Below are 21,645 nucleotides of genomic sequence, written 5' to 3' on the forward strand. Positions count from 1 at the left end.
TTGGGCAGGAACCTTGCTTTTTAATTATAAAACCCTTGGTACTAATCACTAAATACTAATGTCATGATTACAAGTACTTTTAACACTCTTTCCAACAAGAGCTACTGTATGTCCCCTCCCCTTAATCTTTGAACTCACTTCTAACCAACAGAATGTGGCAAAAATGACATCACCTGTTCCTGGGAACACTGCCTGGATTTTGGAGCCAGGAGTCAGCATGTAAGTCCAACTACTTTGAAGCCTTGATGCTGAGAGGAAGCCTGGGCCACATGGAGAGGCAAGGTACAGGTGCTTTGGTCCACAGGTCCCAGCCCAGGCCCCAGCCTTCATCAAGCTATGCGTGTGAAACCCAGTCTTTTTTTTCCTTTTTCTTTTATAGACAGGTATATCACCTCAGCACGAATATCAATTAAATGTGCAAAGTGTATAGGCAACAGTGTGCAGTGGGTTTCCATGTTGTCTTCTCTTCTGGTTAACATGCAATATGTGGATGTCTTGTGGCTGAGGGGTTTTTGTGGGGGCTGCTGGACGGTATATACAATATGGCTAATGACCTCGTCCTTTCCTCTAACCAAGCACACTGTCCTTTCCTCTTTAGTATGATGGTTTCGTGATGAAAATTCTACATCTGGGTAACATACTTGTGGCTCGTCAGATGTTCGGCAGATATTATGGGTATCTGGTTGGCTGCGGCTGTTGCAGCGAAGGGAACACTTGTGGCAGATGTTGTTTCGGACACAGTGGCTGGCGTAGCACCGGGCACCATGGGAACAACACTTGTAGCGGGTGTCATGCACAATATTGAGCCTGGTGGGAGAAATGCTATATGCTGTTGTAACTGCATGTTGGCGAGAGCCTGTTGGTACTGGAAAATGCCAGTGTTAAAGACTGCGGTGGCACCGTTGGTTTTTCCAAGAACAGGCCTCTTTGGTAATGGGGGAAGTACAGCTTGAGGAATTCCCAAGCCAAGGGTTGCCTTGAGGAGTCCCTTCAGTGATTTGACAGCCGCCTGAGTCATGGCAGCTGCAGCCTGGTTGACCTGGCATTGGGCAGCCTTGATCTTGGCTTGCAGATGTGCAGGAGGATGAATGTATTTGCACTTTTCCCGAGAGCATCTCCCTTTGATGTAATCCATACACATGGTGACAGTATTGTCATTGGTGTCAATCACTGTGCTGTCAGCAGGATGAGCAAACTGACAATCGTTTTCTCTTTGGTTGCAATTGCCACGCTGGAACTCTCCACATACCTGAAGTCTATCCGCATTAATTTCTGTGCTGCAGCTGCAGCAGCTGCAGGGATAGGGACCCCAGGGTTACCTGTAACCAACATGGGTGCAGTCGGCAAGATCTCTGCTGGAACCAGGCTTGGGGGGACAGGTCCCAGGCAGGGATTAAAGGCTGCTGATGCATTGGTGGCTAAGCTGGGTGCAACTGAAAACATTGGCACAGGTTGTAATGGGGCACCGGGCATCATGGCATTGGCTAGTTGCATTTGCTGGGCCAACATGGTCATGTTCTGCTGCTGAATCAAGTTATTCCGCCCATTTATCTCCAACTGTGTTTTTAAGTGTGGGGGTGGGTGCAGATCTTTGCAGTTCTCCCTGGAGCAACGACCTTTCAATGAATCAAAGCAGGCGATTACTCGTCCATTTTCAACTTGGCAGCTTTTCGAAGGATGTGCAAATTTACATTCCGTGTCTGGCCGTGAGCAAGTCCCCCTTTGGAACTCTCTACATACTTACAGTGTTAGCCATTTTGTGTCCTGAATCGGTGTGACACTAACAGCCATGTTTAGATTTTACAGGTAAATTTTTCAGTGAAACCAACAAACCCAACCCCCCCTCAAAAAAACAAAACAAAAACTACTACCAAAAAAAATGCTGAACTGATAAAACTGTAAAATGATGATGAAAATGTCCCCTCCAAAATACGTTTCCCCCACTCCCTGCCTTAAATGTACATGGAAAAATGTGTTGTCGATATCAAGGAAAAGATCTCCCACTAGAAATTCACAGCATGAAACTGTTAATTCAAAGAGGTTTTGGTGTTTGTTTTAGAGAAATCCTAGGATCTTAAGTAGATGAACGTTTAAAAGGAGGGCCTGGAATCAGCCTTGTGCTCTCAGTAACCCCTTCCCAGTGCCAATTTTGAGCCCAAAATGCAAGCATGAAAACATGGCAGACCCCTGGACACCGATTTTCCAAGCTGCTCTCAGCAAAGTTGTCTGAAAGGGAATCTCCTCACAGCTGAATTTGCAATGGAGTTTGGTGGTGCAATCGGTATTGATTAGTTTGGCATAGACAGATGCAGCAGTTTAGAGCAAAATCGAGAAAATGATTTTGTTTTGTTTTGTTTTCCTCCTTGATTTCCTGGCAGAAGATATCTTACTTTTTTCAGCAAACTTTTCGTTCAAAAACTAAAGCAGCCTAGGGCAATGCCAGATACTTAGAGCTTTTCTCTTCATTCTAAGTAGAAATGGGGGTGTCTGGGCTAGAGGTGGAGGGTAGATGTGCTGTCGTCACAGTCTAGCTGGCAGCAAGCAAGGCAAAAGCAGAGACTGCTCTACAAGTGGTTCCAAGCAGCAGAGACATCAGGAAAGGCACTTCTTAGTACCAACCTCTCACATGTTTTTTTCACCAGCAGCCCAACTGCCCATCCGAGTGCCCAGGGCATTGTGGGAGTCCAGATTCCGAGAGGCCCGCGATGGCAAATTGAACTTGTCAGTGCCCGGTCACGGGAGCATGGTGAGCGCCACAACTCATTCAGCTGCAGTCGAAACCCAGTCTTGATAGTGAGAACATCTCAGGATGAGTCAACCCCTCAGCTGCTGTGTCATTTCCAGTTGAATGGGGCAGAGATACACCATTCTCACTGTGCTTTGTCTGAATTCCCTACCCAGGGAAACCTTGAGCATAAGAAAATGCTTGTCTTAAGCCCCTAAATTTTGGAATAATTTACTGCACAGCAACATTAACCAAGAACAAGTACTTTAACAGAAAAACGCGATTATTTTAATTTTTTTAAAAATGCAAACAAATCCCTTGGTCCTCTAGTAACTCCTTGTAATATACCTGACAATTGGCTGGGAACACCACACATTTTCATTCGGTTCCGTTCCATTCCATTCCGTTCTGTTCTATTCCTCCCTTCTTTTTCTTTTTTCCTTTTCTTTCTTTCCTTCCTTCTTTATTAATATTGCTCTTTATAACTGGTCATGACTAAGTAATATCAGACTCCTTAGAAGATTACAATCAACCAATCTAAGCAGAGAATGAAGGTGATTGGAATGGTAGCACCAAATAGTAGTATTGGGGCAAGGTTCATGATGGGACTGGCCCTGTGGGCCTCATGACTTATAAGGGCAAATGTAGCTGTTTATACAGGGCTTTACACCTTGTGTCAAATTCTTGAGGACAGTTATTTTCCACCGGTGTGCTGCAATAATTTTTTAAACATGCAATACCTGACTATTTAATCAGAGGCATTGACCTCTTTTGCCTTAGGTTGTCAAATAAAAAAAATGACAACAGCCAACACAACAGCTGTCTGGTGTGTATGAATCAAAATTATACCTGTTTTTTTTTTTTTGTCAGATCAGCAAAATATACAATACATTTTTTTGATGTGCCACTGAATTTTAGTAATTAGTTTATGTGTGTCTTGATAAAAAAAAAAAAAAGGTTGGAAATTGCTGCTTTAGGAAATGTATGTTAGTCAATCTTCCTTACAGAATTTCACCACCCAGAAAATTTGAAACCATCTTAACATTTCCACCAAAATATCTAAATCAATTCTGCCACAAATGATAGGACCATCTAAAATATCACTTACTGTTTGTTTAAAATTATATTCAGAATTTAATGAAACATCAGTGGATGAATTAGCTTAGAAAGGATATACTTAGTGTCCAATCTACTCACTAATCATTAAATTATTAAATAGCTCCTAAATCCAATTTCAGAATCCAATTTACTATCATAGTAGAGACCTACATAATCTTCTAAAGAGTTTTAAATGCAATAATAGCAAGGAGTGAATAAAAAATAACATTTTTACTGCCAAGAAAATTATTGTAATAGAGTAATCTTTAGTTATAGTTTAACTATTCTCTCACTCAACAGATATTTATTGAACTGTATGTCAGGCACTGTTCTAGATTTTAAGGATAAAGCAGTGAACAAAACAAAAATCCCTTCCCTCGTGGAGCTTATATTCTAATGGGTAGCCTACATGCTATATTAATTTATGCATTACTTCATATTGACATGGTAGGCAAAATGGACAATGTAAAGATGTGCTACTGTAAAGTTCTCAAGAATAAGAAATCAGACAGCCTTACCATTTTATTATTATGGAACTAAAAGAATAGCACTGAGGACTTTCTATATATGCCAGTGTTTTCATCCATATCACCAGTTCTCAGATTTTGAAGTGTAAGAAATTTCAGATATACAGGGTGGGGCAAAAGTAGGTTTCCAGTTGTTCACATGGAAAAAAATATATTAATAAATAATAATACAAGAATAAACTGTTTTGTATACTTACAACTGTAAACTACTTTTGCCACCCTGTCCATAGCAATTCCAGGTTCTGAAGCCATGTTTCATCTTCACCAAGTTGCATTTCTCACCTCTACCTCAACTTAGCTCATCTTCTGCTACCTTCTTCTCTCCTTTTAATGAGTATATGTGGTCCCTTCATGTCACAAAATACATCTCTACACCACTCTTTATTTGCCTAATGATAGAATTATTTCTTAATTTTATTTCATCAACTAAAGCGGGGAAAAACTAATTTTTCATGAACAAAGATGCTACTCTTGACTAATCTCAAAAGTCCTGTTTCTCTAGGATTAGGAATTGGTACCAGTAGTCAACCATGCTCTTACATAGTTCTCTTTGAGATCAATACCATCTCTCTAAACAGCCAACTTTTAAGGAGTAAAGAGTAATGCCTCCGAAATAGCGTTTTTTAAAAAAATATATTTTTATTGATTTCAGAGAGGAAGGGAGAGAGAAAGGGAGATAGAAACATCAATGATGAGAGAGAATAATCGATTGGCTGCCTCCCGTAGGCCCCTACCCAGGCAAGTGTCCCTGACCAAAACCGAACCCGGGACCCTTCAGTCCCCAGGCCAATGCTCTATCCCCTGAGCCAAAGCAGCCAGGGCACAGCCTTTTTTCTCTTTGCAAAAACTAACTGGTTTAGTAGAGAACCCAACTGGTATTACCAATGTCAAGTTCTAGACTAATGATTAATAGTTAGCTAAATAACCACTGATTAAATCTCATGAACTTAAAATAATTTGTAATGACTAGCAGGATATCAAAACTTTTGTGTCTTAATGTGTAAAAAGGGTGTTATTTCAAAGAAGGGATTCTTTACCTGTTCTTTTAAGAGAATTTCCATATTTTAATACACTTCATTCATGATTAGCTCTGGGAGGCTGTTCTAGCCCAATCTCTAATCAGTCTCTTGGTTTCTCATGGCACAACAAGAAAACATACCATTTTTACCCAAGGCTATTTAATAACTTCTTTAATTGATTCTACAGGGTTGGAATGTAGACGACATCATCTAAATCTCCCAACTTACCATTCTGTTTCTTGTATTCCACTAATAAGTTTTAAAATGTATTGGTCAGAACCGATAACCTAAAGTGTGAAAGTCTGCCCTTGAAATGCAAAGATGTTGGTTGTTTATCCTGTTCTGTTGCAGAATAGGTGTTAACTGTTAACCCAACTTTATGCTTTATATCTTCTAAAAAGAAAGCATTTTAGGCAAAGTAAATGTTTCCTACTAACCATTAGGAATATCTAAAAGAAATTATGACATTGCTTAGCAATAAAAAGCAGCAAAGAAAAAAGATGCAGTAGTCCTCCACCCTTATCCATAGGGGATAGATTCCAAGACCCCCAGTGGATGTCTGCAACCATGGATAGTATCGAACCCTATATATACTATATTTTTGTTAAATATTCATCCCTAAAGTTTAACTTACATATTAGGCAGAGCAAGAGATTAACAACGATATTAAACAGAACAATTATTACAATACACTAAATAAAAATTATGTGAATATGGTCTCTCTCTTTCTCTCTCAAAATATGTTACTATACTATACTCACCCCCTTCCTCTTGTGACGATGTAAGATCATAAAATGCCTACATGATGAGATGAAGTGAAATGAATGATGTAGCAGCCTCAGTATACAATTTTTTTCCTCTTATTAACTTGAGAACGTTTACCTTTTCACTTAAAGGAAACATTTTATGGCTTCTCTTTGGCATATCTGAATTGTCAGCAACACTATTCTTGTGCTTTGGGGCCATTAGTAAATAAAATAAGGGTGACCGGAACATAAACACTGCAATACCGTGACAGTCTACCTGATAATCAAGACAGCTACTAGGTGACTAAAGGTTGGGGAGCACATACAGCGTGGAGACACTGGACAAAGGGATGATTCACATCCCAGGTTGGAGGACGCGAGATTTCATCACGCTACTCAGAACTGCGCAGGATTTAAAAGTTCTGAATTGTTTATTCTGGGAATTTTCCATTCTGTATTTTCAGATGGTGGTTGACCGCTGGTAACTGAAACCACTAAAGACAAAACTGCGGATAAGGGGGGGGGGGGGCCTACTGTATCTCACTACATATTAGTGGCCCTGAAAGAAAACTTTTTTCTTTGTGGACAGAAGTTCTTGCTGACTTCAATATAGAGTACATGGAATAAAATTTCAAGTCACGTGGCAGTTATGCCATAAGAAGAGCCTCAGAAAATTAATAAGCAGAAATTCCAATGTGTGGCATAAAAAGGAATAATTCTGTTTGAGATTTTAAAATTTAAAAAAGAGGAGAAAGAACAAGCAAGGAATTCAACTCTCCTTTGAGTTAATCTGAATAGTGAAACACAAAAGAAATCCTCAAGCTCCCACCCATCCTGACAATGTTCTCAGGGGCACTGTGTCCTCAGACCCTCCTACAATAAATCTGTTAATGAATAGCATACAGATTGGGTAAACGGGACGCCAACTACCAAGATTAAAGACTGTATTTTACTATTATTAATATAAATCCAATACACATCTTTTCAGAAACACCTAGCTCCATTCATACTTTAACACTGTGTAGGGGAGGAGTGCTTCCAATCAGCAATACAGATATCTGTATACATGTCAGTTTCCTCCACAAAATTATAAACTACTTGAGGAGAGGAATTCCTGTTGTTAATAATACCTTATATCTGTATAATAGTTGATCTTTCTATACATAATTTTATTTGATCACTGCCATGCTCTAAGGTCAAAAGAGTAGTAGTAATCCCTATTATGGAGAAAACCACAGTTCAGAGACATAAAGGAATTTATCTAGATCACTCAGTTAACAGATGGAAGAATGAGGATAGAATCAAAGCATTCTAACTCCTTTACAAACCTCCACAAGAAACTTCCACAGCCTCAGCAATGATCAGCTTGTTTCATCTATACTCATTTTGAAAGAAACTCTAGACCAGGGGTCCTCAAACTACGGCCCGCGGGCCACGTGCAAATACAAATATTGTATTTGTTCCCGTTTTGTTTTTTCACTTCAAAATAAGATATGTGCAATGTGCATAGGAATTTGTTCATAGTTTTTTTTTTAAACTATAGTCTGGCCCTCCAACGGTCTGAGGGACAGTGAACTGGCCCCCTGTTTAAAAAGGCTGAGGACCCCTGCTCTAGACCTAATACCATTTTTTTGGTAAACATTTCAAGATGTAGGTACTTTCTGTGATCACTGTTAGTTACCTTTAATAAAATAATCAGTATAGCAGATAATCAATAAATACCTATTGCCCTAACCGGTTTGGCTCAGTGGATAGAGCATCGGCCTGTGGACTCAAGGGTCCCGGGTTCGATTCCGGTCAAGGGCATGTACCTTGGTTGCTGGCACATCCCCAGTGGGGAGTGTGCAGGAGGCAGCTGACCGATGTTTCTCTCTCATCGATGTTTCTAACTCTCTATCCCTCTCCCTTCCTCTCTGTAAAAAATAAATAAAATATATTTTTTTAAAAATTAAAAAAATTAAATACTTATTGAATATTATAGAACTTAAATGTGCTTTCAAACATTGTTACTCAATTCTGACCAAAAAAAAGAAATCAATTCTGAATTCCTAGATGGCACATACTCATTCATTCGTTCATTCACTCATTCACAAATATTTATTGTGAGCTAAAGATGCCAGCCACCATACTAAGTGCTTGGGGACAAGAAACAAGAAAACTCCCATACAAGCATAAGCTGAAGGAATTCACTACCAAATCAGTATTATATGATATGTTAAAGGTACTTCTTGAAAAAAATAAAAAAATAAAAAAATATAATAAAATGGCAATAATTACATAAAGTAATCAATAATTACTTTAAATGTAAATCAATTAAAGGCTCCAATCAAGAGATCCAGGGTGGCCAAATGAATAAAAAAACAAGATCCACATATATGTGTCTACAAGAGACCCACTTCAGGCCGAAAGACACACACAGACTGAAAGTAAAGGGATGGAAAAAGATACTTCATGCAAACGTGGAGGAAAAGCTAGGATAGCAATAGTTATATCAGACAAAGTAGACTTTAAAACAAATACTGTAACAAGAGAAAAGGAAGAACCCAGCCATTCCACTTCTGGGTATTTATCGGAAGAAACCCAAAACATTAATTCAAAGAGATGTATGTATCCTCATGTTCATTGCAACATTATTTACAATGGCCAAGACATGGCAGCAACCTAAGTGTCCATCAATAGATGAATGGATAAAGTGGTACATATGTACAAAGGAATATGCCTCAGCCATAAAAAAGGATGAAATCTTGCCATCTGCAACAACATCAACGGACCTAGAGGGCATTATGCTAAGAAAAGTGTCAGACAGAGAAAGACAAATACCACATGATTTCACTTATGTGTGGAATCTAAAAAATAAAATAAACAAAACAGAAACAAAAATCATAAACACAAAGAACATTTTAATGGTTGCCAGACAAGAGGGAAATGGAGATTGGCTTTCGGGGAAGGGGGTGTGAAAAAGAGGAAGGGATTAAGATGTGCAAATTGCCAGTTATGAAAACAGTCAGGGAGATGTAAAGTATAGCATAGGGAATATAGTCAATAATATTATAATTACTACATATGGTGTCAGATGGGTTGTAATAACTATGTATGGTGTCAGATGGGTACTAGACTTATCAGAGTGATCATTCGTAAGCTATATAAATGTCTAATCACCATGTTGTACACCTGAAACTATTATAATATTGTATGTCAACTATAATCAAAAAATTTTAAAAAATTTTAAACATAAGGAAACAGTCCTTTCTTTTAGGGACCCTGCATTCAACTGTTCTAAGTGTGCACTGCGTGCACATACATACATGTACACACACACACACCTACCACATATGTGTTGAGACTAGAATTAGTTCAGGCTGGAAGAATACTTCTGAACTAAACCTACCAGTTTGTCAAGATGGAATTCAAATTCTCCATACACAAATTATGAAAAGACGTAGAAGACAAAGTTTAATGGGATTTAGTATCTTGACATTCTTTTAGAAATTATTAGGAAAGTTTTACTTAATTCTGTTCCTCCAAAGAGTTTTTCCAGTATAGAAAGCCAATGATACTAAAATTAGTGGGGGAAAATAAAAGTAAAAGAATTCAAGCAATTGATTAAAATGTATTCCTTACATTCTTACATTTAAAAATGTTCAAATAATTTTCAACTTTTACTGAATGTGTGCATGTTTCCTAATGTTAATGTCGTCTTTACAGTATATGGAATTAAGTGCAAGACTGTACAGTTCATTAACTATGGGAATGACTTAAATTTAAAACTTTCTTTAATATAAACTATATTGGAGTAAAACAAAATGAAATGTTCTCTGTTCAGTACTCTTTATTCTTCCTAGGAACCAAATAAGTGTAATCCAATATACAGATCCATTTCCCCCCCTTTATCTGACACTCCTTAGTATTAACATTCATGTGATGGAAACACTCCATATAGTACCCACCTTAATAACTGGACCTCCTTCCATTATTCATGCATTCTTATTTTCATTTTATTTCCAATGGATGCAGAATGTAAACAGCCATGACCACAAGATACATCCTGTCTCAAGGGCTTACAATTGGGGTATGGAAGGGTAGAGGATCAGAAGAGGGTGGCTAGAAGGAAGATTAACATTTTATCTTTTATAATAGACATAATAATATATGGGGGCAGAGATATACTCAGTGTCATAAAGCAGAAGTTTTATCAAAAGGAGGTATTAAGGAATATACCACCAAAGGAAAATGAAAGTGGCATCAGAGCTTGGCCATGAAGGATGGGTAGCATTTCAACAGGTGGAAACAGTGGTACAGGGAGGGGCACTGCTGGAGATTACGCCCAATTAAAGTCACAGAGGTGTATTTGAAGATGGTGGCGCAGGTACTCACCACCTCCCACAATCACATTAAAATTACAAGTAAAATACAGAACAACCATTACCCAGAACTGCTGGAAAGCTGGCTGAATGGAAATCCTACAACCAGGGAAGTAAAGAAGAAAACACACTGAGACTGGTAGGAGGTGCGGAGGCATTGATCGAGCTGGTCTGGCACCCACATGTGCAGCTTTTTTAACTGGGAGGGAGATCTCTGCGGAGTCTGCCCGGAGGAGCCAGCCCCACACCAGCCCCCTAGCCCAGGGTCCCAGAGCTAGGAAAAGAAGTCCCTACTGTCAGTAAGAACTATGGGCTATAAAAACCAGTGTGGATTGGGGCTCAGTGACACAGAGGCTGCTAGAGACCCAGCTGTTCCTCTTAAAAGACCGGCACCACAAACTGAACTTACAAGGTCCTGCTTCCTCTGAGCTCCACCACCAGAGTGAGGTTCAGACACATACGAGGAGGAACTGGATTGTCTGGCATCAGAGCAGGAACTTGGAGACAGCTTTCTCCAGACGGAGGTGCTTGCAGGGATCATTGTTCCTATGCTGGGACCTCCCTGGTCACAGGGCTGACTGGCAGCCATTTCTATTTGCTCCACCCTTGTGATTCCCTAAGACCCTGCCTCATCCAATTTACAACCCCACCCACGCTGTGAGCAGCAGCTTTTGCATATGAATGGCCTCTCCTTGCTTAGGCTAAAATCTCTCCAACAAGCGGCAGCTGGATTAGGGAGTTCCAAACCTATCAATAAAAGGCCCGAGACCTGGCAACAGCAGCAGCCTGCCTTGCTTGACAGCTGGGCCTCATCTAGGCACTTCCAAACCCGATACAAAGAGGAGGAATCTGCAGATCTCTCTGTAGCTCCTGCTGAGTGGCCCCAAGCAGTGGCTGACTTTGCACCTCCCTGGAGACCCAACAGCCAATGTACCCAGTGGTTAGTGTCAGACAATACCAAATTACAACTCTACACGTCCATAAGCAACACACTCAAGGGGCAGACTCAATGAACACCAAAGTCCCACTGAAGCAAGTCCTGCTCCATAGGGGTATCTCCTGCACAGCAGCTTTCCCACTGTAGTTGCAGCTGGTCCTCACAGCCAATTGGCCTGGAGGTCAATTGCTCCTAGTAACACTGACAGCAATCAAGTCTCAACTACAACAAGGCTGTGCTCACAACTCACAAAGGGGTGTACCTAGAGCTCCCAGCTCAGGTGACTGAGGAGGCTGAGCCACTGGGCCCTGTAGAACACCTACTATACAAGGCCACTCTACCAACTCAAGGAGACATAGCAGCTCTACCCAATACATAGAAATAAACACAGGGAAGCAGCCAAAATGCGGAGACAAAGAAACATGTCATAAATGAAAGATATGGAAAAAAGCAAAATACTGGATACAGAGTTCAAAACCATGGTTATAAGGTTACTCAAGAATCTTCTAGAAACCTCTCCAAAAAATGGAAAAGGACCAGTCAGAAATTAAGCATACACTGACTGAAATAAAGAATAATATACAGAGATTCAACAGTAAAGGATTCTGAGAATCAAATCAATGATTTGAAATGTGAGGAAGCAAAAACACTCAACCAGAAGAGCAAAAAGAAAAAAAGAATCCAAAAATATGAAGTTTGTGTAAGGAGCCCAACATATTTGCCAACGTTGTATCTGAAAAGGGTTTAATCTCCAAAATTTATAGGGAACTCATACAACGTAATGAAAGGAAGATAAACAATCCAATCAAAAAATGGGCCAAGGACCTAAATAGACACTTTTCAAAAGTGGACATACAGAAGGCCCAGAGACATATGAAAACATGCTCAAAGTCACTAATCATCCAAGAGATGCAAATCAAAACAACAATGAGGTACCATCTCACACCTGACAGAATGCCTATCATCAACAAATCAACAAACAACAAGTGCTGGCGAGGATGCAGAGAAAAAGGAACCCTCCTGCACTGCTGATGGGAATGCAGACTGATGCAGCCGCTATGGAGTTTTCTCAAAAAATTAAAAATGGAACTTCCATTTGACCCAATAATCCCATTTCTAGGAATATATCCCAAGAAATCAGAAACACCAAGCAGAAAGGATATATATACCCTATGTTCATAGCAGCACAATTTACAAAGCTAAAATTTGGAAACAGCCTAAGTGCCCATCAGGAGATGAGTGGATTAAAAAGCCGTGGTACATCTACACAATGGAATACTATGCTGCTATAAAAAAGAAGGAATTCTTACCATTCGAAACAGCATGGATGGACCTGGAGAGCATTATGCTAAGTGAAATAAGCCAGTCAGAGAAAATAAATATCACTTGATCTCATTCATTCTTGGAATATAATGAACAACATAAACTGATGCACAAAAATAAATCCAGAGACATAGAAGCATCGAACAGACCATCAAACTTCAGAGGAAAGGTAGGTGGGGAAGGGGGTGGGGTGAGAATAAGAGATCAAAAAGGACTTGTATGCATGCATATAAGCATAACCAATGGACACAGACAGTGAGGGCATGTGCTGGGGGGTGGGAGTGGCTGGGGAGAGGCCAATGGGGGAAAAAGGAGACATATGTAATACTTTAAACAATAAAGCATTTTTAAAAAGTCACAGAGGTGGATGGCAAGGAGCACATTTGGGGGAAATAGAGTAAACTGCCTGTAAGATACATGTAGCAAACCACACAATGAAAACAAGAAAATCCTATTATAGCAGAAGCCAGTATTAAAGACAAAAAATGGAGTCACAGGAAAAGTTTAAACATCAATTAGTATTTGAAGGCTCTTTCTAAATAGTCTTGGTGTGCAGGTGCATTACAGTTAATACCCACTGATCTCCCTCCTTCTCAGTGTTTAGCCTGAGATACTTGCTAATGCTGTAGGCAACTCCAGAAAGATGAAAAGTTCTCACTGGAAGGGTTTATAATTTAACTTATTTTACTTCGTTCATTCAGGAAACATATACTGGGCAGCTAAGAGTTATGAGCACTGTATTATTCATGAATATAAAAGATCCAGTCCTTGTCCTCACATCAGGGGAAACATAAAATCATTAAACTGAAAATACTTTTATATCCCAAAGGAGTTTTTACAGATATGTAATGAACATTAGTCATCCTGTCCTGTTGACATTGGATATAAACCTGTATTTGAACTTTAGCTCTCCTCAGTTTGTAGCTACGATGTATATAAATGTGGAATAAAACAGCTGACTAAAAATAAGACAATTCTTTTATGCATTTACAAAACAATTCCCACACAGACCAAAGGGGGTTGGACTAAGTTAAATCTAAAACCCCTTCCAATTCCAAAATTCTTATACTTTGATTCTAATTCTATTGAACTAAAATCCTTTAGGAAGGCCAGGTAATAAGAATCAATAATTAAAATGGCTACATAAATGACAAAGCCAGCAGTTGCCCAAATTTAGGTAAACTTCTAAATGTTTAGTAATTATCCTATCCCAAATGGACTTCCAGTTACTCCTGTACACTCACACAGATTCCTGTCACTTGCCTTAAGGTGACTTTACTTCACCTCTCAGTGGAGAGCAGCTATGTGCGCAGCTGGTAAAACAAAATCAACTATGACAGCAACTGGTGATATTCAAAACAACTGCCCGGGGAGTCTTATAAAACACCTCCCTCTGACTGCTGACCTGCCTGCCCCAGCAGACTTACCATCTATAGATCATTACTCAAATGGTGACCTTTATGTAGGCATGCCTCTTACCAACCACCAGTGCCCATGTTCAGTGCTGCCTCCTGGCCCTTCAACAAAGCCCAACACTACACTCACTACCTGCTCCTATCACCAAGCCTCCTGCACCCAGATTTCATCTCCGCTATGATCGATCACTCCAGAACGCTCTTAGCTTCCTTCCTAAAACGACAGAAACGCTAATCTGAATGTCATGAGAACAGCAATAATGGTGCAATTACTTCCAGACGCATGGGTAACATATTTGTTTATATGTCTGGAGGTTGCTTTGCTTCTTAATTTTTAAGTATTATGGTGTTTATTTCATTAAATGACTAGTAGATGCCAGAGTGACATTATGGCATCTTAGTTCACTCGTCAGACAAATACCAAGCACTTAGACTCTTCCAATTGTTCTTTGTCTAAAATGAACTCAATATTATTACTTAATTATTTAACTACATTACTTACTTGTATTAGTATTTAACTATAGCTATTTAAAGTATCAGTTATTACCAAATTCTTTTTAAAAAATATTTATTGATTTGAGAGAAACATTGATTTGTTGTTCCACTTATTTATGCATTCATTGATTGATTCTCCTCTGTGCTTAGACCATGTATCAAACCTGCAACCTTGGCATATTGGGATGACACTCTAACCAATGAGTTACCTGGCCAGGGCCTACCCAACTTCTTTAAAAGCAGAATATAATGGATAATCATCATACTTTTTCCAGATCTACTTCAATAGGGCATACTGCAGGATTCAGGAATTTCCTGAATTGGTATGTCATTTATTCCTGGCAAACCATCACCTTTGTCTTTATACAGTTCATTTTTTCCAAACTAGAAATGTACTCATTTAACTTCGTCCATCACACACAATTAAAAAGAATTTTTTTAAGTGCTATTCAGCTTTTAATACAAGTCAACTACTTCATCATGGCATGATAGATAAGTTGCTTGACCTCTGGGCTTTAGTTTCTTTATGACAGAAAAGGGCTGAAAGACTTCCAGAATGTCTTCCAACCTTAATATCCTTGCGTTTACAATGACATAGTACAAGTACTGAATGTCTCATTCTTAAGAAAACATTCCTAGGGAATCATTAACAGCGAGGCATATTGTTTTTTCGTTTTGTTTTTGCAGTTTTATAACTTTATTTGGCAATCAGTGATTAGTTCTGATGCACATTAACTGTTTGTAGATTTTTGAAAGTGGGGACAGGTACAAAGGTGACCAACCTATAGAGCTTGGTTGGCGACTCTTCATCCTCATGATGTTTTCTGGACAACCATACGCAGATATGGTATCGGACATTCCTTATTCCTTTGGCCCAGACAGCTTTGTTCAGCCTGGTGTCAATGCCTACATCTGGAGTTCCCATCTCCTTCAGGGCAAATTTCTGGATCTCCTTGAGTGCCTGAGGGGCACGCTTCTTGAAACCCACTCCATGGATGCGCTTGTGAATGTTGATTGTGTATTCTCTGGTCACTACCTCATTGATGGCAGAATGGTCCTCCTTCTTCTCACCACCCTTCTTTGCGGGAGCCATTATGCCTGGCCCAAGTTGGAAAAAAAGAGCGCGAGGTATTGTGGGAGAGGGAAGGTAGGTTTGCAAGTATAATTTCCAGGTCACCTGGACGAGGCATATTGTTTTTTAAAGATAACTTACTTTTAACAAGGAGTCTGTTTTCAATAGATATTCACTTACCATGTCTTAAAAATAGGAAAATACACCACTAGACATTCAAGTTTATACAAGTTTCCATCTTGTATACCATTTTCTTCTTGACAGAAAAATTCTAATAATGCCATGGTGATAATAGTTACATAAAAATAATACAAGTGCAATGTCAACAATTCAGCATTACCAAGTTTTTCTGCAGGAACAAGGAATGGGCAGAATATCATTGTGAAAATGTTTATTTACTAAATAACCTTGATAAATTGGATACTTTTCAAGGAACTCCTAGAGAACGAGAGACCAAACATACTTTTAACATGCTGAAACTTAAAAAGAGACAAACGCCTGCTTTTCCTTTCAGTGAAACAAGTTCTAATAAATGTACTATTCACCCACAAAATAACACTTTTATTTGGAATTCCCAGATGACTCAGCTTTATGCTGCATCAAATAATATGCCATATTTCTTCGACCCTGTTAATGATTAGGTTTTCCTTGAGAATATCACATTTTTAATTCTTTTTTTAATGATATATATTATTGAGATATTTAAAAAGAGAAAGTATGAACTGCTGTAAAAAAAAAAAAGGAGGAACTCTTACCATTTGCAACAGCATGGATGAGACTAGAGAACATTATGCTAAGCGAAATAAGCCAGTCAGAGAAGATAAATATCACATGATCTCACTCATTTGTGGAATATAATGAACAACATAAACTGATGAACAAAAATAGAACCAGAGACATAGAAGCATAGAACAGACTGTACAACCTTTAAGGGAAGGTGGGGGGAGGGGGTAAGAGATCAACCAAAGGACTTGTATGCATGCATATGAGCATAACCAATGGACACAGACAGTAGGAGGGATGAGGGCTTGTGCTTGAGGGAGCGGGTGTCAGGAGAGAGGTCAATGGGGGGAAAAAGGAGACTCATGTAATACTTCAAACAATAAAGAATTTAAAAAAAAAGAAAGTTAGAAAACTCTTCTTGAATAATAATTACTGAGCTGCATGGATTTTTCTGTTGGCTTTATTACTTATTTATTTATTTTTAACGAGAAAATGATCAAATTTAATACATACATAATGTATGGGAACACCAGATACATGAGAGAGTCAGAGACCCACATGCAAGAGAAGTTCCTCTGTTGGCTTTTTATTTAAAGCACTGATTAAATATGCTGACAAAAATAATTGAACATATTTAGATGCCACAAGTTTATTCACTGAAATGCCATGAGTTTTAGTTTCTGGAACCAGTACTTCAATTTGAATTACTTTCACTGCTCTACTAACAACTTTGATCCCTAAGGACAACACTGGTAGCACTTACCGGTCTCTGTACTGACACAATACTATCATGTATCAGGGTTATGGTGATCATCTTATTCCTTCAACCACAGGGAATTACTGGAGGAGAGGAGCAGCTGTGACTTACTCAAGTATATTTCCTAGCACTGAGCCCATGGTGTTTAAACAGTAGGTTCTTCCTAAATCCTCATTGAATAAATAGAGCTCAAATGTTCATTATATATATATATTATTTATATGTCAATGTCTTCTTATATAGATCTATTTGTATGTCTCTAAGATGAAATTTAATTTTCAAAAAGCATTTGATTCTGATTAGTGTTTTGGTTATCTTACCTATTCAATCAGCAAACTCCTGGTCACCAAATTATCACAAAAAAAATTAGTTGCTCTATAAAATTGGGTTAGGTTAAATAGAGTAAAGCAAGCCAATGGAAATAAGGATAAGTGGATTTTTAAAAAGAAAAAGAACTTCTCATCCCATTACAAGGTAAGTTCTAGACGTGTAGACTTGGCCTGACTTGTTTGCTGCTGTATCCCCGGCTTCTAGCAGTGTCTGGCGCATAGTAGGCCCTCAATAAATATTTGGTGAATGAATAGATTGCTGATAAACCATATTATCCTACCTGCTTGTATATATTTAGTTCAGAACGTCAACAGAATTCATTTGTAGAGTGCAACGCTCCAATATAGGTTTATACTGAAGTCTGACTGTGGCAAAGGCTCTAGGGATTTGGGATTACCAAGCGTAAAGTAAGAGTAACTTTACATCCCAGACTGATCAAGCCTTGGCTACATCACATGCAGGTAAGCAAGAATTTCAAGTCATTATCCCCACACATGTAGACAGTGCCAGTGCCAACAACAACAAGTCAGCTTTTCTGGCAAATCCATCAAAATTAAACCTTAAACTTTTGGAAAAAAAGCTAATATGTTTATTATGCTCCTTCAAGCTTAGAGGCTTAACTATCTGTGGGAAGGGCCTATAATTATGGTAAATTACTTATGACTGGAAGGCAACTTATAAAGGCATCTGCCCTTTTAAGAAACCTTTAAAGAACCAGCAACAATCCTGTGGGGCAACAATAAATCACTGGTTTGGGAGCTCAACTCTGACAACTCTACCTGGGAAGGAAAAGAATTATTGTCCTGTCCTCGATTTCCTGACCCTGCAAATATCAGCAACCTCTGAAGTCCAGAATCCTAGTCTAGCCACACAAGTCATGGGGGCCAATGATTGCCCCAAGGCAGAGGCGGAAGAGAAGAACCGCGAAGGAAAGGAACTGGAATGGAGATTTGCAGCTTGTGAGGATGACATCATCAATAATTTCCTCAAGTGTCACTGACCCTCATGGCATATGACTGATGGGCGTTTCTGACAAACTACAGGCTCATTATATTCAAGTAGCTTCTTGGTTTCAGAGCTGATAATGTCTGGGCTGAAGTATGATTTGTCCTATCGTACAAGTCAGGCGAACTGATGCCTTCCTTACTGGGAACTGGCTCTGAGGCAAGGGGCCCACGAATCTGCCTGAACACAAATAATACTTGGACATCGGAAACACTTTTAAATGGACCAAGTGCTCTCACAGACACTATCTCAGTTTCTCCTTATGACTTGTACGAAGAAACTTAACATATAGAGATAATTTTAGAAAACGACCCCTTGTCTTCAATTCATAAGTATAGCTTTCAAGAATAGCCTGTGCTTTGTAAAATGCAGTGTTGCACAGGGGTGCCTCCGTAACACCTCTACGTCAGGACAGAATCTTGTTTACACACATGAAGATCATCCTTGATTGGACACTCTCCAGAGGTAACAGACAAAATAAAACACAGATTTTAGTCCTAAAATTCTAGTGGTGGAAATCATCCTTTGGGAAACACCTCGGTGATTCTTCTAGGAAGATAACTAAGTTACATGGGACAAAATGTACCCTCGTTTTTCCCTTCATTATTGCAAAGACTCCCCAAAAGCGTTTTTGTAGTTTTTCAAGGAAGAAAACACACACATAAAAGGTTAACGTATTGCTTTTATATGTGATCCCATCTTCCTAAAACACAATTCTCCCAATCTCATTATCTTCTGTCCCTCTCGGGCTTTACTGGTTAAGTGGAGGTATAATGGGGTCCTTATCTTTATAGCCATTTACTGCCTTATTTATGTATTTATGATTCTTTGCTGCCTTCTAGCCTGAGTCTCCCTGTGTCAGGAACAAAGTGCCACACAAATCACCAGCCTGGAATAAGAGGAGACAAGTTAAAACCTCCCAGGATGATTCTGTAGACACTTGGACTCCCTGAGTCTGTAGAGAGCTTGGTATTTCAAAGGTCAGTCTTGGGTCTCTCCACTTTGATGACTAATGTTAAATTGTTTGACTTGTTACAAAAATATTTAGCTGTCCTTATTTACATATTTTCATCCACAGTGCACACAGTAGGCACATATTTGTTGAACAGAATCCCTAGATGGATAAGAAGTCAGGAAGAAGAACCCAAGGCCCTTTTCCAACACATTATCTCTCGAGAGTTGAGGAAAGGTAAAAGCACACCCTAATTTGTAGATGTTTCTGTGCATTCCTTTCTGACTTGAAACTATTCATCTGTTTAGAAAATAAAGAGTGAACACACCACACAGTGTCAACCACACAATGGGGAAATTCCAGGATCACCAAGAAAACACCATTATCCTAAGGCACACACACACACTTTACTACTGGTTTCCACACAGGAGACTTGAAGAACTTTTGTCTCCCCACCCACTGCATAACCCTCCAGAAAAGGCAAAGGCAGAATTTAGAATTTAGAATCTAAGGTTCCGTATCTTGGACTCCTATCTACCCTGTTGGAGAAGTAGTCCAAAGACTATGTTGGCCCAGAGACATAAAATAATAGGCAGGCAATATTTTTAGAATATTTAAAAGAACACTGTTGGAAAATGGGCATCAGCACTTTAGTCCTTAGACCATCAAGACTACTATTTATCATTATCTCTTTAATAAAGAGAACCCCTGGGTGTGATTGGCAAAAACATTGTTCTGCAATTTTTAACCTTATTTATACCAGTAAAGTTCTCTTCCTTCAAATTATCACTGCGTCCTGCTACCTCTCACTTATACTCAGTCTCTCAAAAATTCCCCAATGGCCAGGGAACTATGGGGGGCGGGAGAGGGGGGTGTAGGGGGTAGGGCTAGCAGGGCGTGTCTCAGGTCGGCTTGTTCTGTGCCTAAAGTGCACCCAACTTCACAGACCCCTTTCAGGGCCGGCAGGGAGGGAAGCCTGCATAGGTCACATTTTCTGATTTGTCTTTCTGCTCGCTGTCTGGCAAGGTCACCGGCTCTGGCTCGTGGCTCTGTCAACAAAACTTACTCTCGCCGTAAGGTCAACGGGTCGCACCGTGCCCCAGCCCCCTCCTCCCTGGCACTTTTGGATCCTCCTGGCCCAGCACTTTCCGGGCGCTCGGCCCCCGACGGTGCGGGCACCGTTCCCCGGCTCACCTGACCACGTTGGGGTGCTCGAAGGTCTCCAGGTGCCTCAGCACCGCCACCTCGCGGATGGTGGAGAGCGGCATGCCCTCTTCGCCGGTCTGCACCCGCACGCGCTTCAGCGCCACGAAACGGCCTCCGTTCTTCAGGTCCCGGGCCTTGAACACCTTCCCATAGGCGCCCTCCCCGATCTCCGCCACGCACTCGTACTGCTGGTCCGCGCGGCTCAGCCCGTCCTTCTCCATGCCGCCGGGACGCCGCACCGCTGGAGCGAGCTGGGGGCGCGCTCCGCTGGTTTGCGACCGCCGCTCGCCTTCCTCGGGACTCCCCGGCCCGCTCCCTGGCGCCCCGGAGCTGGGTCTGGCTCTCCCTCACCCCAGCCGACTACCGCGCTCCGGCGCTCGGGCTCTCGCGGCCGGCGGGGCTGGATGGAGCGACCTCCCCGCGGGCGGGCGGGCGCGACACTGGTGCCGCTGCGAAACTCCGCCTGCCGAGTCGCAAAGAAGCGAACCGATCCCTCCTCTTCCCTCCCCGAAGCGCAGTCCGCTGTACAGTCACCGAGCCGATTACATAGTCTCTGCCGGAGCGCGTCTCAGCCCACAATTATTCCACCTAAAAGGAGAGATGGAAGGACAAGAAAGTGCAATCAGACATGCCAAGCGCCTTCCTCCGGGTTCCTGCAGACTCCCCTCCTCCTCCTTCACGAAGCCCCCGTCGCTACCCTCCGCGCGCTCCTGCCTTCTCCCTGGCCGATTAATCTTCCTGGTTCTTCCGAGAAAAGCGAAGTTACTTTTCCGTCCCCGTAGGGCTGGAACCGTCTTCGCGCGGAGAGGTTGCAGGGGCCCCTCGAGGATGAGCGCGCGGCGCCGTGCCGCGCGGGACGCAGTGGAACGGGAGGGGGCGTGCCGAGCAGCCCAGAGTGTGCCGGGAGTGCGGGGGAGGGGAGGCGCCGGGCACGTCAATGTCACGGCTTAATAT

General features: G+C 40.7%; 2 protein-coding genes and 1 pseudogene across 5 annotated transcripts in view; all 3 read right to left on the reverse strand.

Annotated features, from left to right (window-relative positions):
* The window catches only part of CDK6 (cyclin dependent kinase 6), a 205,703-nt gene that overhangs the window by 181,409 nt on the left and 2,649 nt on the right, over positions 1-21,645 (reverse strand). For 3 of the 4 annotated variants that reach the window (XM_059712312.1, XM_059712314.1, XM_059712315.1), the window contains exon 2: positions 20,680-21,279. In XM_059712312.1, the coding sequence (XP_059568295.1) occupies positions 20,680-20,912 (233 nt within the window). In that variant the 5' untranslated portion in view covers positions 20,913-21,279. Of the gene's footprint in view, positions 1-20,679; positions 21,280-21,388; positions 21,533-21,645 lie in introns of those variants that run through there. The other variant, XM_059712313.1, reaches the window with a different exon arrangement.
* On the reverse strand, positions 387-1,778 carry LOC132242938 (muscleblind-like protein 1; annotated as a pseudogene).
* LOC132242940 (large ribosomal subunit protein eL31-like) lies at positions 2,050-20,817 on the reverse strand. Its single transcript, XM_059712318.1, has 2 exons — positions 20,680-20,817; positions 2,050-15,744 (listed from the first exon to the last, which is right to left on the reverse strand). Exon 2 carries the CDS (start codon positions 15,737-15,739, stop codon positions 15,362-15,364), a length of 378 nt encoding a protein of 125 aa, XP_059568301.1. The 5' UTR covers positions 15,740-15,744; positions 20,680-20,817; the 3' UTR covers positions 2,050-15,361.

This window comes from Myotis daubentonii, chromosome 10 (assembly GCF_963259705.1).
Source record: "Myotis daubentonii chromosome 10, mMyoDau2.1, whole genome shotgun sequence".
Lineage (NCBI taxonomy): Eukaryota > Metazoa > Chordata > Mammalia > Chiroptera > Vespertilionidae > Myotis > Myotis daubentonii.

Coding starts and splice junctions, on each gene's coding strand:
- LOC132242940 (XM_059712318.1), bottom strand. CDS start 15,739: ATGGCTCCCGCAAAGAAGGGTGGTGAGAAGAAGGAGGACCATTCTGCC.